This window comes from Rhinopithecus roxellana, chromosome 6 (assembly GCF_007565055.1).
Source record: "Rhinopithecus roxellana isolate Shanxi Qingling chromosome 6, ASM756505v1, whole genome shotgun sequence".
In the NCBI taxonomy this organism is placed as follows: Eukaryota; Metazoa; Chordata; class Mammalia; order Primates; family Cercopithecidae; genus Rhinopithecus; species Rhinopithecus roxellana.
Window position 1 is genome coordinate 31,737,004 of NC_044554.1, and position 14,762 is coordinate 31,751,765.

The window sequence follows — 14,762 nt, forward strand, 5'->3', positions numbered from 1 at the left end:
ACTATTCAATCAGTCTTAAGGTCTCTGTGTTGATGTCTGTGAGGTATGTCTGACTTAAACTAATTTGTTTTTTTTTTCAGGATTATTTGGAATGCCCTTGGCTGAGGGGAGGGTTCATCAGTCAGTTTGAGGGCTTAGAATTTTATATTTGGTTTACATAGCAGAGACTTAGGAATCCTATGATGGCCTTTGAGGGTCTAATGTGTAAAGGGCCTCATGTCAGCCTGAGTGGCTGTGTAGAGCAGATATGGAGTGATGGCATGCTGAAGCAAAGGGAGTGTAGCCTAAGGAAGCTATCCCCATTGCCTAACCTCTCCCTGACAACACATATGCCATGATTCATTTCAGCTTGTATGTAGTCTCCAAAAGATACAGAAATCACTGTGTGTCCCTATAGGGCCTATAAAATGCTTAGATGGCTGGTAGATCAGATGAAGGTATTAGGAGAAAGAACACCTAGTGTGTATAATCACCAGCTATGCTAGTTTACCCAGAACTGAGGGGTTTCTCTGGATGTGGGACTCTCAATGCTAAAACCAAATGGGATTCACACAAGCTAGGAATAGCTATCACCTTCAACACAGATCCCAGAATCGAAGTCCGGCAATATCCATGTCATATCTGAAGGTCAGCAGGAACAGGTGTCATGACAGTGGGTGGCAGGGACTGAGGTGGGACTCTGAAGACCGACCAGGCTGGGGACTCGCAGAGAGCTCAGAGGGAACGTCGGTGGAGCAGGTGGGACAGATCCCACCCCTGTGGTGATGAGGTATCGCATAAGCTGACTCTGACCCAAGCCACGCTAGGGCATCTAGGAGAACTCTTGAAATGGTAGTACAAGCACAAAAGGAAGTTTACCTTTGACTGAGATCAACTTCCATGTTGACTGAATATACACAGAAAGGAGGAGTGATTACAGTTCCAAAATGTATGTGTTCAAGTATTTATCTTTTCTGCTACTGCCTAGAAATAGGAAATTAGCGAATTAAGACAAATTTTAGAAAATGATAAATGTTACATGTTTTCTTCATCTAAGTTACGAATCCAGATTTTAAGCCTGCTTTTATAGAAACTCATGACCTCTTATGTTTTGGTCCATTTTCACATAGCTGTAAAGAACTGCTAGAGATTGGGTAATTTATAAAGAAAAGAGGTTTAATTGACTCACAGCCCCACACAGCTGGAGAGGCTTTAGGAAACTTATAATCATGGCAGAAGGCAAAGGGGAAGCAAGGCACATATTACATGCCAGCAGGAGAGTGAGTGAAGGGGAAAGTGCTATACTTTTAAACTATCAGATCTCATGAGAACTCAGTCACCATCATGAGAACAGTAAGGGTGAAATACACCCCCATGATTCAATCACCTCCCACCAGTCCCCTTCGCTGATACATGGCAATTGCAAATCAACTTGAGATTTGGGTGGGGATACACAGCCAAACTGTATCATCCTTCTTGACTGCTCTCATTCACCTTTCCAACAGAGTCAATTTAGTTTTGAGATATTTTTCATGTATCTACCTAATCCTCATTAAACGTTCTTATGAAAATTTATTTACTTATTCTTATGAAAATTTATTTACTTATTCTTTTCTTTGAAAGAAAAAAAATCAAACTGGATATTCTTGAAAAGAAAACATTGAATTAAAGAAAAACTGGGTCTGTGATTATGTACTTCATCCAAAAATATAATGAAGACTTAATTGCTAACTCTGGAATAGGATCTAGTCTATTCATAATTTCTCAAGTGGTAATTTTATAGGCTATGTTTAAGTTGGGCCATTTGCATTTCCTTTTCTGCTCTCTGTGTTATCTGGGATGTTTATTGATTTTGTTTCTAAATTTTTTTTTTAATATATTTTTAATGGAGGTAGACAGGAAAGAGCAGGGAAGATTCTAATTCTAATGAGTCACTTTTTACTAGTGCTGACTTTAACAATAGGAATTTGCTTTGGCCTCTAAACAGTTATTTAGTCCCCAAATTTCAATCTCTAGGGTACATGACTAAAATGCAACTTAATACACTCCAAAAAGTATTATCTTTTCTTTCAAAGTCATTTCCATATTTGAGAATTTGTTCTTCTGTATTCTGGTAAAATGATGGTACTGGTTAATTTTAGCAGTGTGGACTAGGGAAAGGGCAGGTGTTTTTGGCTCCAAGAAAAATAAAACTTAACTCATAATTACTTAGATAAATGATAGTTGATATTTTTCACATACAAATTAGTTTCAGGGGCTGCTTGATCTATGGTTTTCTTGATTCTACAGCTCTAGACATCAGGTCTACATTTAACCAAGGATGGTGGAGACCAAGAAGGGCAACTGTATCAGAAGAACAAAAGCTTTCCCAAGAACACCACAGCTGACTTCTGCTTAGCTCTTAGCAGCCAGGACTGTGTCTCATCTCTGCTTCTGCCTAGCATAAAGCAAAAAACATTCCTCTGGCAGCTGGGCTGTGAAGAGTGCTCTTAGGACTGAAATAGAAACCACAATTGCAAAATGGACTTCACTATTACTCACAAAACACACAAAAAAATTGTCAAATCAAGCATGATCACCACCTAATTAAGCTCAAAATATGTTAACATCAGCTTCTTCCTAACCATGTGTCCTGGCTACAACCAAGAAAAACAAATCAAACAGTAATTCTACACCAATTCACAAGTTCTGAGGCCGATGTCTGTTGTAGCGAGTCTCCGAGTTTAGGAATTCTGACCAATACCTGCAAGGACTGACTCACTCAATCTCCTAATACCCTCCCTGACTCTTCCGCAATGTCCATCCCTCCCCAAGCACTCCCCCTCCCCAACTTTGAAAGACCCTATGGTTCTCCTCGTGATTCTCTCTTGAGGGAAGAAGTGAATGGACCTAACTCTGGCTAAAGGAGTGTTTCTGAAGGTTTGAGCTCTCAGGTTTTAACACCCGGAAAGAGGCTGGAGACAAAAATATTGAGAATAAGAGTTGAGTCAGGCATCTTAAGATGTTTGCCACAAGCAGTCAATCATGCAAGGGTTCCAGGAATGAGTAAAAGAGAGTAACAACGCAAGGAGAAACAAAAATGTTATCTCTGGGTATTTTACCTTTCTCAGAGAATGTTTTAGGAACTGAAGGTTTGCTGACAACCCTCCTCTCTAAGAGCAGGATATCACTGAGGGGCCCAAGCTAGCAGCTTCCATTGTTACAGAACACTTCCTGCCCATTATCCACCACCTCCCCTTCCAGTTCTATGACTGCTTATAAAATGTAACTAAAGATAACAAAGACCCTCAATAGTTAAACAAAAGGGATTCTGTCAAGCACAAAGGTTTATTCTGTAACCTGCAGACACAGGCTTGTTACATGCATATATCCAACTATCTTCTTGACATTTCTACTTAGTAGTCCAGTAGACATTTCAACTCATGTCCAACCTTGAATTTCTGACTTGTTTTCTTTAGCCCCCTTGACTAATTTTCTCTCCAACTAGCCTTCCCAATCTGAAGAGATAGCATCTCCTTTCTTCCTGCTGTTCTTAGCAAATCATTTGGATTTATTCCTATTTTCTCTATTTTTCACACCCCACATCTAATTTGTAAAGAAACCCTACTGACTCTGCCTCCAAAATGCATTCAGAATTGGCCACATCTCACTACTTCTTGTACTAGCACCCTGGTCTAGGCTACAAGCGTCTCTCACCTGGATTATAATGGCATAATTTCAGTTAGCCTCCTGTAGGAGCTTTCTTGCTCCTACAGCCCAGATTCATCCTTTTAAGACATGAGTACATCACGCTGCTCTATTTAGAATGCTGCAAATGACTCCTGTATTCCTTCAAAATAAAAGCTACACCCTTACAATAACCTACATGTGAGGAGGGCTTGCTCTGGCCTCTATTCCTTCAACTATTCTTGACCTCCTGAACTTGCCACCCTCGCTTCCATACTGACCCTGGATCATGCAAATGCCTCTTTGGTTGCCTGTGCTCTCTGGGTGAAACATTTTTTCCCTGCATTAGTACATTCAGTTACCTCTTTCAAGTCTTGCACTAATATTATCTTTTCAATGGAGGCTTATCCTGATCAACCTATTTAAACTACAACTCAACACCTTGATCTACTGACATGCCAGCCTTCCTTGTTTTGTTCTAGTATTTTTACCCATAGAATTTATTCCTTCTCACTTGCTAGATTATTTACTTTTTAATTATAGTGTGTCATCTCTCCTTCCTCCCCTTCCTCCACCATGTGAGCTTAGAATTTTCAATAATCTTTATCTGTCCTGTTCAAGGATTTATTCCAAGTGCCTAGAATAGCTTGACATCTAGCATGCACTCAGAAAATAAATACTGAATGCATAATTCTGTAGCTTGGCATGCTTGCTCTTTCCTTGATTCAAAGCTGTGTTCAGAAAATAAGCACATGAACAAAATAAGCCACATGCAAATTGACATACAAATCAGAAAAAATAAAGTTCAAATGATAGGGTATTCCAATACAACACAAAGAAAAACTCCTTCAGACAAATATTCCCCCAACTGTTTCCCTAAGTTCTACTCATCAAATCATTGCAGCTGTGACTATTATCTCCAAATGTTTTATAAAAGTCAGGCTTCTATAGCTCTTTTTTTTTTTTCCCCTACATTCTCACTTATACCTTTTTCCCCCCCTCTCAAAAATAACTCTCAAATCGATCAAGCTGGAACTGGGAAGGAGAAAAGAAAGAGCCAGTGTAGGCTTCCTTTGGGAGAATTTGGGTAATCTGAAAAGAAAGTTGTAGATATGGGGCAGTTGCAAAGTCTTAGTGAGAAGAAGGAAGCACAGATGTGTTAGGGGTGTCTCGCTAAAAGGTTATCTGGATACATCACTGCTCAATGAGGACAGACTAAAACCGCTGGTATTTTCACCTGGGAAGACACAGATTAAGGGTGATATCATCAACACACTCTTCAGTGGTTTAAGTAAAACAGTCCTGTCTCATACCTATGAATGTACAGCACTTTACGCTTAAGATTTTGAACTGGAAACATTTTAGGTGACTAAAGGAATCTGCTGTTTCACACGTTGGTATTTAATGTACAGATGTTGTTGCCTTAAAAAAAATAGTATAAGCTAAAAATAGGTTCCATAATGGGTTTAGAAAATGTGCGGAGAAGTGTCACAGGTGACTACTTCCCTGCAGCTAATCTTTTCATTTGTCATCCTAAAGAATAAAGAATAAGAAAGGTGTGAACTTTGTTCCTTTAGCTGCAGGAAACTTGGCAAGATGAATATTGGGCCTGACCTATTTTGGCAAAAAAAAAAAAAAAAAAAAAAAATTTTGTGTATCTCTGTATCTGTGAAAAATTGAAATTTGTCTTCTTTTTTCTGTACCCTCCCTTGTGTTGGTCTCCCAACCAAGAGTATCACCTTCCGTTTTCTTCATTTACCAAAATCCCATTCATTCTTTCGGGACCAATTTAACTCCTGTCTCTATTAGAGTAAAACATTAATATCTCAACATATCAACCTTCCTTCTTTAGTAGCAAACAATTTCTGTACAATGCCTGGAAACACGATGTTTAGAGAGAAACAGTAACATGTTACCTAGCCCATTTACTAAGCTGAAAGAGGTAATAAAATTATTGTATCATTATAGTTACTGACCTGAAAAAAAAGAGTAGATTCTAAAAAACTCCATAACTATTATGAAGAAAATATTTTTTTCTGTATAAAACAATTATAATATGTAGATAATTACCTAAAATCAGAACGAATGTTCTTTAAACATTCATCTCAGCTTTTCTGATTATTGCTGCCACTTGCTCTAGGCAGAAATAATAGCTGATACATTATTAATGGCTCAATAATTAGGAGTGGATTTCCATTAAAACTGTTCACTTTTCTATTGGAATATAAACTGTGTAGGCTACTAAGATCAGTACTTGCATAAATGAATAGAAATAAGCAGTATACTATGTCAGAAAGTATTATTACAAACATGGGAAGGCTTTATAAAAGTTATATCTTACAGCCACCACAAACTGTAACTTACATGAACGCCATCTTATTCAGATTATATGAAAGCAAACTTACTTCAAAATAGATTATTTTTTATGTTTGTAAAATTCGTTATTGAGTGACTTCTTAAAATATTTCTTCTTGAATAAAATAAATTTGTTAAACACTTACGGACTACATTTTGTTGTGGGTAGACTGAGATAGGATTAATATCTTATTTCAAAATTTTAAAAAAATTTAAAGAACTTTTATCTTCCCTAAACACAAAATTAATAAAATGATCTTTTAGAATAAGACAGTTCTTCCTCAAAAGATTTAAATATATCTTAGAAAATCATATAAATTCACTAGGTTAACTTCAAATCATACATAGTTCGTTTACAGACCAAGCATCTCAAAATGAAACTTGTTCATAGTGGAATGAGAGGCACTATCTATAAGTATGTTAAGGTCATGTATGCTGTATAATCATAATATTTCACATAGAAGTTGCATCTTTCCACTGTGTGAGAATACAATTAAAGTTTTTTATTAAAAATTTCTACCCAGATTTGCAAAACCAATAAAGATTTGATTTTGTCATATTTTAATATGTGTATTTTGAAAGCTGGACCAGTTACTCTAAATATTCTGCTTCAAAATACCCATGTTGCCCACTGACACTTTTGTAATATTCCTTTTCTTTCAGAAGTGGGTTTTGGAAGGACATGCTGAGGCCAAGTCATGATTGAGACAGAAAGAGAAGGCACATTTCTGCTTGTAGACACAGAAAGCAAAACTAAAAATAAACTGTGAGTTTCTCTACCACACTGCTGTTGCTTGCAAAACTACTCGTTGAAGGCTAAGATTCTCTGATTGGAGCCTGTTGAACAAATGCAATACCACAGTGTGTTATATATGCAACACCACAGTGTGTTATATATGCAACACCACAGTGTGTTTTTATATGTATATACATATATAAAATAAAAACATAAACATAAACACGGCTAATATCACAAATATACAATACATACTTTGAATGGTAATTTCCGCTTTACCTGTTTTTCTTTAATATTTATTTTTCCTTTTGGATGTTTCCCTGGTCTCACAACAGAAACATAGATTTGGAAAGTACGGATAACGTGAGGTAGGATGAAAACATCATTTACCTGTCTATGATCGCACACATGTCAATGCTGACATTTGCAAAACTTCCCGGCTTCCTTTGTGCCACTTCGTATAAATTTACAAGTTGATCGTCCACTTGAATGAGCTGCATGCATCCTTGGAATGAAGGCTGAAGAACAGAGTGACTTGAGTTATTCATCTGGTTCAGAAAACCTGTGAAACAGAAGAAATGGGAATGTTAATCTGGTGTACAGTATGCTTCACCAAACTTCTTGTGGGTATTTTACCTGGCCACAGCCATCACATCCAACTACTGTTTCTTTGATCCTTGCTGATGTTATATTCAGTGTAGAAAAAGGAAGTTTTTTGAGAAAGTGAGATTATTACAGAGGAAGAAGTCAGGGTTGAATTGTAATGGGTTACCAGGTCAATGATTGCCTCTGGGGTCTACTGTCACTCAAATTTTCTCTTTTCACATCATCTTTCTCACTGTCACATCTTTCTGTCCCTCTGCTGACAAAGACTCACTGTTATTCTGTCTCTGCTGAGACAGGCCTCAGAGATTAGGATACAAAACTTTAGAACTTTCGCAGCTATCCAACTGTCTTCTTGTTTCTTTGACACTTATTTCTATTTTCTTTATTCCCTATTGCCTGTTATTCAGATGTCAAATAAGCCAAACTTACTATTATGAAATAAAGCAGATCAGTGTGTAACTCATTACAAAGACATATTTGCATTACAGATGCTGTTTTTTAAATTTATAAAATCTAAGGGAACATTAGAAGGAAATAAATTTAAGCATAAGGGTCAGCCACCCTGCTTTGAACATACATCTACAAGCTATCTAATATGGTATAAATAGTAGATCATAATATGGTGTAAATACTAGTAAATAATAACAGATGGAACTAAAAGAGCAAGTAACAAGAACACACACACACACACACAAACACACACATACACGCACACACAGTAAATACTGTTGATTCTGTTAAGAAATAGAATGCATACACCAACCTTGAAATCAGACATTAAGAGTTTATTGCTAAATAACTTTAACAGATCACCACCAATCAATTACTATTGTATCTTTTTAAGAGAAACATGCATAATTGGGTAGAAACATGCATTATGGATGGAAAATTTGTAGGCCGTAAGAGAATGATATTTTTTCAAACCCATTAAGTGTCCAAAGAAAGTCCCCAGAGTTTCTACTTTTCATATGGTTCACCACATCAAATCTGCCTACTGGGCAAATTTAAACTGTACTAATTCGTCTGCTTGCAAATCTGAAGTTATTGACACATTCACTTCATCTAATATTATATCTGTAACAATAAACAATTTATATAAAATGGGTTGGAACCAAATGTTCCATTAAATGGATAAAAGTGAATTTTCAATAAAACAAAAATTCGCCATTAAATTAGTCTGTTCTCATGTTGTTAACAAAGACATGGCAAGACTGGCTAATTTATAAAGAAAAGAGGTTTAATTGACTCACAGTTGAGAAAATCTTGGAAGGGCTCAGGAAATTTATAATCATGATAGAAGGGAAAGCAAGCACGTCCTTCTTCACAGCGCAGCAGCAAGGAGAAGTGTCAGGCAAAGTGGGGAAAAGACTCTATAAAACCATCAGATCTCGTGAGAACCCACTCACTATTATGAAATGATAGAATTATCTCCCAGAGGGTCTCTCCCATGACATATAGGGATTATGGGAACTACAATTCAAGATGAGATTGGGGTGAGGACACTATCAAACCATGTCAACTGTTAAGTGATATTTTAAAAATATTCAGCCTGGTGCAGTGGCTCACGGCTCTAATCCCAGCACCTTGGGAGGCTGAGGCGGGCGGATCACGAGGTCAGGAGATCGAGACCCTCCTCGCTAACACGGTGACACCCTGTCTCTACTAAAAATACAAAAAATTAGTTGGGCATGGTGGTGGGCGCCTGTAGTCCCAGCTACTCGGGAGGCTGAGGTAGGAGAAAGGCGTGAACCCAGGAGGCAGAGCTGGCAGTGAGCTGAGATCGCGCCACCGCACTCCAGCCTGTGTAATAGAGCGAGACTCAGTTTTCAAAAAAAAAAAAAAGAAAAAATCCTATTCTTGTTGACTAAGGATACTAAGGATAGTATTTTAGTATAGCAGAAAACTTCTTTCTCTCTTCGTTAATGGATTACAATATTTAAAGTCCAATAACTGTCATTTGAATCTCCTTTAAGGATTAATCACAAAGGTATATTTTATTTTCTATTAACACAGTACTGTATAAAAATAAGATTGTATTTGAATGAACTTCTTGACCTAAAAAAATCCATATGAGACTCTATTTTAATGTTAATATATGGCTCGTGTGTGTGTGTGTGTGTGTGTGTGTGTGTGTGTGTGTGTGTATTTTCTAGTCAACCACATTTTTTTCATTTGCATTGACTTAGTCCCTTTGGAAAAATGCTGTTATTAGATAAATGATCTGTTTAGACCAGTTGCATGCACACACATGATTTTCAATTGTTTAATCAAGGTAAAATTGAATAGACTGTAATGTGTAAACTTAGCAGAGAGAAAACACCCAGTTGTAACTTACTGACCACTCTTAAGAAGACTCTCATTTCTGTTTTTTTTTTTTTTTTAAATAACTGGGAGTCTCACCATATCCATACTCTGTTTGAAAGATTTCAAAATGAACGGATGTATCTGTGAAAATAAAAGCTACTCTGAAGCATAGCAGTTGCATAAACATCGATTACTACAAATTGGGTACAATTAAAATTGTAAAACAAGACGTCATCAGTCACTTAAAAAAATGTTCTGTTTGATCTCGGTAATTTTGAAGTTGTTAGGTCCTTTTATTTTCCAATAGGAGATATATTCTAGGAGAAGATAATTACAGGACAAAATACTGCATATTCATTAAGTTTTTTCTTTCCATACATTATCTTTAAATATTCCAAGATGGACATCATTAATCTTTGGCTCCTGATTTCACACCCTTTTTTTGTCCCCTTCTATAACCAGTTAGGCCTGACTTCTGTGAACAATAGAAAACTCTGCACTTGGTCTCTGAGATGGCTTAATTTGTGGAAAGTCAGTCACCATGTCATACACAGTCTTCTGGAGTGGCCCAGGAGAGGTAATGAATATTCATCATGGTTTGAAATTAATTCTAAGGTGATATGTTATGCAACAATAGATATCAAATAAAGAACTTGATGTTTGGATATGCCATCCAGGTTGCTGTGAATGCCATTAATTCACTCCTTTTTATGGCTGAGTAGTACTCCACTGTATATATACCATAGTTTATCCACTTGTTGATTGATGAGCATTTGAGCTGGTTCCATATTTTTGCAATTGTGAATTGTGCTGCTATAAACATGTGTTTTTAAATATATATACATGCAATGGAATACTACTCAGCCATAAAATTAAATGAATTAATGGCATTCACAGCAACCCAGATGGGACTGGAGACTATTATTCTAAGTGAGGTAACTCAGGAATAGAAAACCAAACATCGTACATTCTCACTCATAAGTGGGAGCTAAGCAATGAGAATGCAAAGGCATAAAAATGATACAGTGGACTTTGTGGACTCAGGGTGGAAGAGTGGGAGAGGGGTGAAGGATAAAAGACTACAAATTGGGTTCATTGTATACTGCTAAGGTGATGGGTGCACGAAAATCTCATGAATCACCACTAAATAACTTACTCATGTAGCCAAATACCACCTGTTTCCCCTAAAATCTGTGGAAATAAAAATTGAAAACAAACTAAAATAGAATACTTTAGAGCCAAAAAAAAAAAAAAAAAAAGAATTTGATATTGGCAGAGAATTATAATAGAAACCTAAAAATGTGGCAGTGATTTAGGGACCAGAATATGCAAGTTGTGGGACAGGCCTTAAAAGAAACTTGATGGCTCTTGAGGAGCTGTAATGACTTAAAGGAAGGTGAGGAAAGTGTTACCGGAAATGAGAGAAAATTAGATTTTCGCTATGTTCCAGTGGAAAGTTTAGCAACATTGTTGCTTGTGATAATATGGAAAATAAAAAGATATACTTAAATGAAATTGTATAATCTAGCTAAGGATATTTCCAGGTAAAGTATTGAAGGAACCGTCTGGCATCTTATGTTTGTAGTAAAAGAAAAAAAAAAATGGGAGAGAAGAAGCTAAAGAAGAACTATCACGAATGAAGAAGCCAGGCAATACTGAATTTTAAAGTAAAATGCTCTTTCAATTCCAGTCTCTCCAGATGGTGAACAATGCAAACATTAAGAAATCACATTGCCAAGCAAAGATCAAATTCCAGGAAACACAATCTAAAGATGACAAGGAAGTGTGATTACAAAATCTACATAAAGACCTGAGAAAATTATTAGGTATTCCTCAGAGGGACACTCCATGAGACAGAAGACCCACTAAACAGTTTAATTTATGCTTTACAAGTCTTTTCAGTTAAACAATAGGGATTTAATGATCTAAGAGCCTTTTCCTTCTGTAGATCTATAGAATATAGAAGCTCAAGGGGTCAGGGTGAGCTTATCTTTATATAATTGTGGATGTGCCTTTTATGAAGTGGAGTAAACCTGAATAAAATTCATATAAAGTCCATTCTTTTTTTTTTTTTTTTTTGAGACAGAGTCTCGCTCTGTTGCCCAGGCTGGAGTGCAGTGGCGCGATCTCGGCTCACCGCAAGCTCCGCCTCCCGGGTTCACGCCATTCTCCTGCCTCAGCCTCCCGAGTAGCTGGGACTACAGACGCCCGCCACCACGCCTGCTAATTTTTTCTATTTTTAGTAGAGACAGCGTTTCACTGTGTTAGCCAGGATGGTCTCGATCTCCTGACCTCATGATCCGCCCACCTCGGCCTCCCAAAGTGCATTCATTTTTAAGATAACTATATTGGAGGTAACACCACCAGCTTGTACTGAAAGGAACAGAGGTGGGACAAAATAGAAAAAGGCCTTCGACCTCCAAACTTTATGGTCAAGAGGCTATGCAGCTGTAAACACAGACAACCTTCTATATATATAAAAAAGGATGACGTAGAGTGGCAGAACTAACACAGAGGACAGAGCCAAGAGCTATGGAGAATCATTTCGAGAAAACAGCATGACTGAGTCCTAATCAAGAATGACCAACATGTGCCTGACTGGATTGCAAAACTGCTATGGAACACTGACTTCTTTGTCTCTCTCATTTTCTCCATTTTTGAACCAGAGAGTCTAATTTGGTTTCTCTGTGCATAATCTACCATTGTATATGTAGGGTGAGGGTGGCACAAAACTTGCTCATAGGTCTTAAGATTGACAACTGTACTTGGGAAGTGATACTTGAGTGACTATACCTAAACAGCTTCATTTTCTCTTGGAACTCTCTGAGATTCATTTTGGATTGACTAGACTTAGACAATGAGGTCCTGGAGTTTGAGCAGATGGCCTAATGGAATGAGACTTTGGATGGCTTTCAGAAGAAGTTGGGTGTACTTCGTTTGTGGAAGAAGATACGAATTTCTGTGGGCAATAGGGTGAACATCTTGGCAATCAGTCTCCAAGATGGCCATAAGTCTTCACATTATGTTATTTTAAATACCTCCTAATATTTATGGCCTGTATAGTTCCCTCCCACACAATCAGTGCTGCTCCGTGTGACACATGGAATGTTACGGTAGTAACAAGGTGATATGATTTCCAAGGTTAAGTATAAAGGCATTAGAGGCTGCACCTTGGTCTTTTGATCCTTTACTCCAGGGAAGCCAGCCTAAAAGCCATGGAAACCCTCAAGTACTGAGATGGAGAAGCACCTACGAGGAGAACTAAAGCCTGTTACCAAGTGCCAACAGCAGCTTGCTAGCCATGTGAGTGTGACATCTTGAAGTGGAGCCTCTAATCCTAGAAAGCCATCAGCTGATTGTGGCTCTAGGAAACATGTATCTGAAGTCTCACAAGAAATATCAGGTCAGAACTGCCCAGCCAAGCAGCTCCTAAATTACTGGCCTCTTATGGAAAAGAAGAGATAATAAATTAGTACTACATCGAGCCACTGAGTGTTGAGGCAATGCACTATGCAGCAATATATAACTAATACAAAGTGTAACAAACACATCCTGCTATTATTTTCTCAAATCAGCTTGAATAATTAGAACCTGAAGATTGCTCACACCTGCAAAACGTTCTGTAACTGGTGGAATATTGACAGTTCCCTTAGTCAACAATGAGTTAAAGATGTTGGATCTCTGATACTGAACCTCCTGCTGGCTTTAACTCCCTTGGAAACAGAGGAGGACCTATTATTTATTTTCTGTGTTTGTTCCCTTTATGAACAAATAAAATTTCAGTAAAAATACTAGTGTGTTTGTGTCTGTGATACCTTCAGTGACTACTGCAAAGCTCAGGATTTAACATACTTAGAAGATTAATAGTGGGATTTTCTGGCAACATAAATTTGCAGCTGGCATTTTGAGGGTCAAAAATGAATAGCTGTAAAATGGTACTAAAGTGAACGTAACAAAAAAGTGTCAAGTTAGTAAAAAGATAATATAGAATAAAGGTAAATTTTTTGCATGTTTTTGTTATATCTTTAAATTTCTATGAATTTGGAATAAAAAATACAATGTCTATACATGGGTTATTGTAACTGGTTTCTACAATCTGACAGTGTGTTACAACACCCACAGTGAATTATAATCTTGTCAGTCTCAATTGCATCTTACTTTCTCTGCACTGGAAACCTTCCTTCTTTACAGGAACATTGTAATTATATCACTTTACTGGCATGTCTGAAATTTCTGTTTCAAGACTTGCATATAAAAACTTCATACTTGATTTGAACTCCACTCAGTACATTGCTATTCTTGCTGACAAAGAAAACACATGCATTTTCAAGGTTTTAAAATTTTGATTCAGAAATACATCAGTGAAAAATTTGCTGATATTTGTTTTGACATTAAAATGGCAACCTAAATTGTTATAAGTTATAATGTTCATCTGATGATATGGAAAAAGCAAACAGTAGACAACAAGGTTGAAAAATTTACATGTTTAAAACCAAGTGCATATAAAGCTTCTCTCTGCTTATTTTAAAGTTGGGAGGGTTGGGAGGTCCAAGGGAGGCTGGTGGAATGCTTTAAGGATGTTTAAAACCACCTACTGTCTTCCTTTCAATTTGATCTTGGCAGATTGCACAAAATGTCTCCTAATCTCTACTGTTTACTCAACCTTCCTGAATAACTTAGTCAAAAACCCATTGAGCAGGGGCAGGAAAACAGCCTCAAAAAAACTAGGGTCCAAGCAGGCAGGAAGATAGAGTGGTTCAGTGGAAGAGGGTCTAGTGGTGTCCAGGACCTGTGCACAGAGGACATCCACACAGGATCTCCACCCCACATGGCTGGGAGATTGGTTATAGTACAGGATGATTGAGCAAATAAATAAATACATGGAGGATACTGAGAGCCAAATTCTCAATGTCAAAGAAAGAGGGTACATATATGAAACATAAGAAAGACAGAATGTTCATGCCTGTAATCCCAGCACTTTGGGAGGCTGAGGCGGGCGGGTCAGAAGGCTAGGAGTTTGAGACCAGCCTGGCCAACATGGTGAAACTCCATCTCTACTACAGACACAAAAAATTAGCTGGATGTGGTGGCGTGCACCTGTAATCCCAGCTACTCG

At 37.4% G+C, this 14,762-nt stretch overlaps 1 protein-coding gene across 1 annotated transcript in view; it reads right to left on the minus strand.

Annotated features, from left to right (window-relative positions):
• CNTNAP2 (contactin associated protein like 2) overlaps positions 1-14,762 on the minus strand; it is a 1,672,147-nt gene that overhangs the window by 1,040,193 nt on the left and 617,192 nt on the right. Inside the window, 1 exon segment of the mRNA XM_030933000.1 lies at positions 7,127-7,298. Within this exon segment, the coding sequence (XP_030788860.1) occupies positions 7,127-7,298 (172 nt within the window).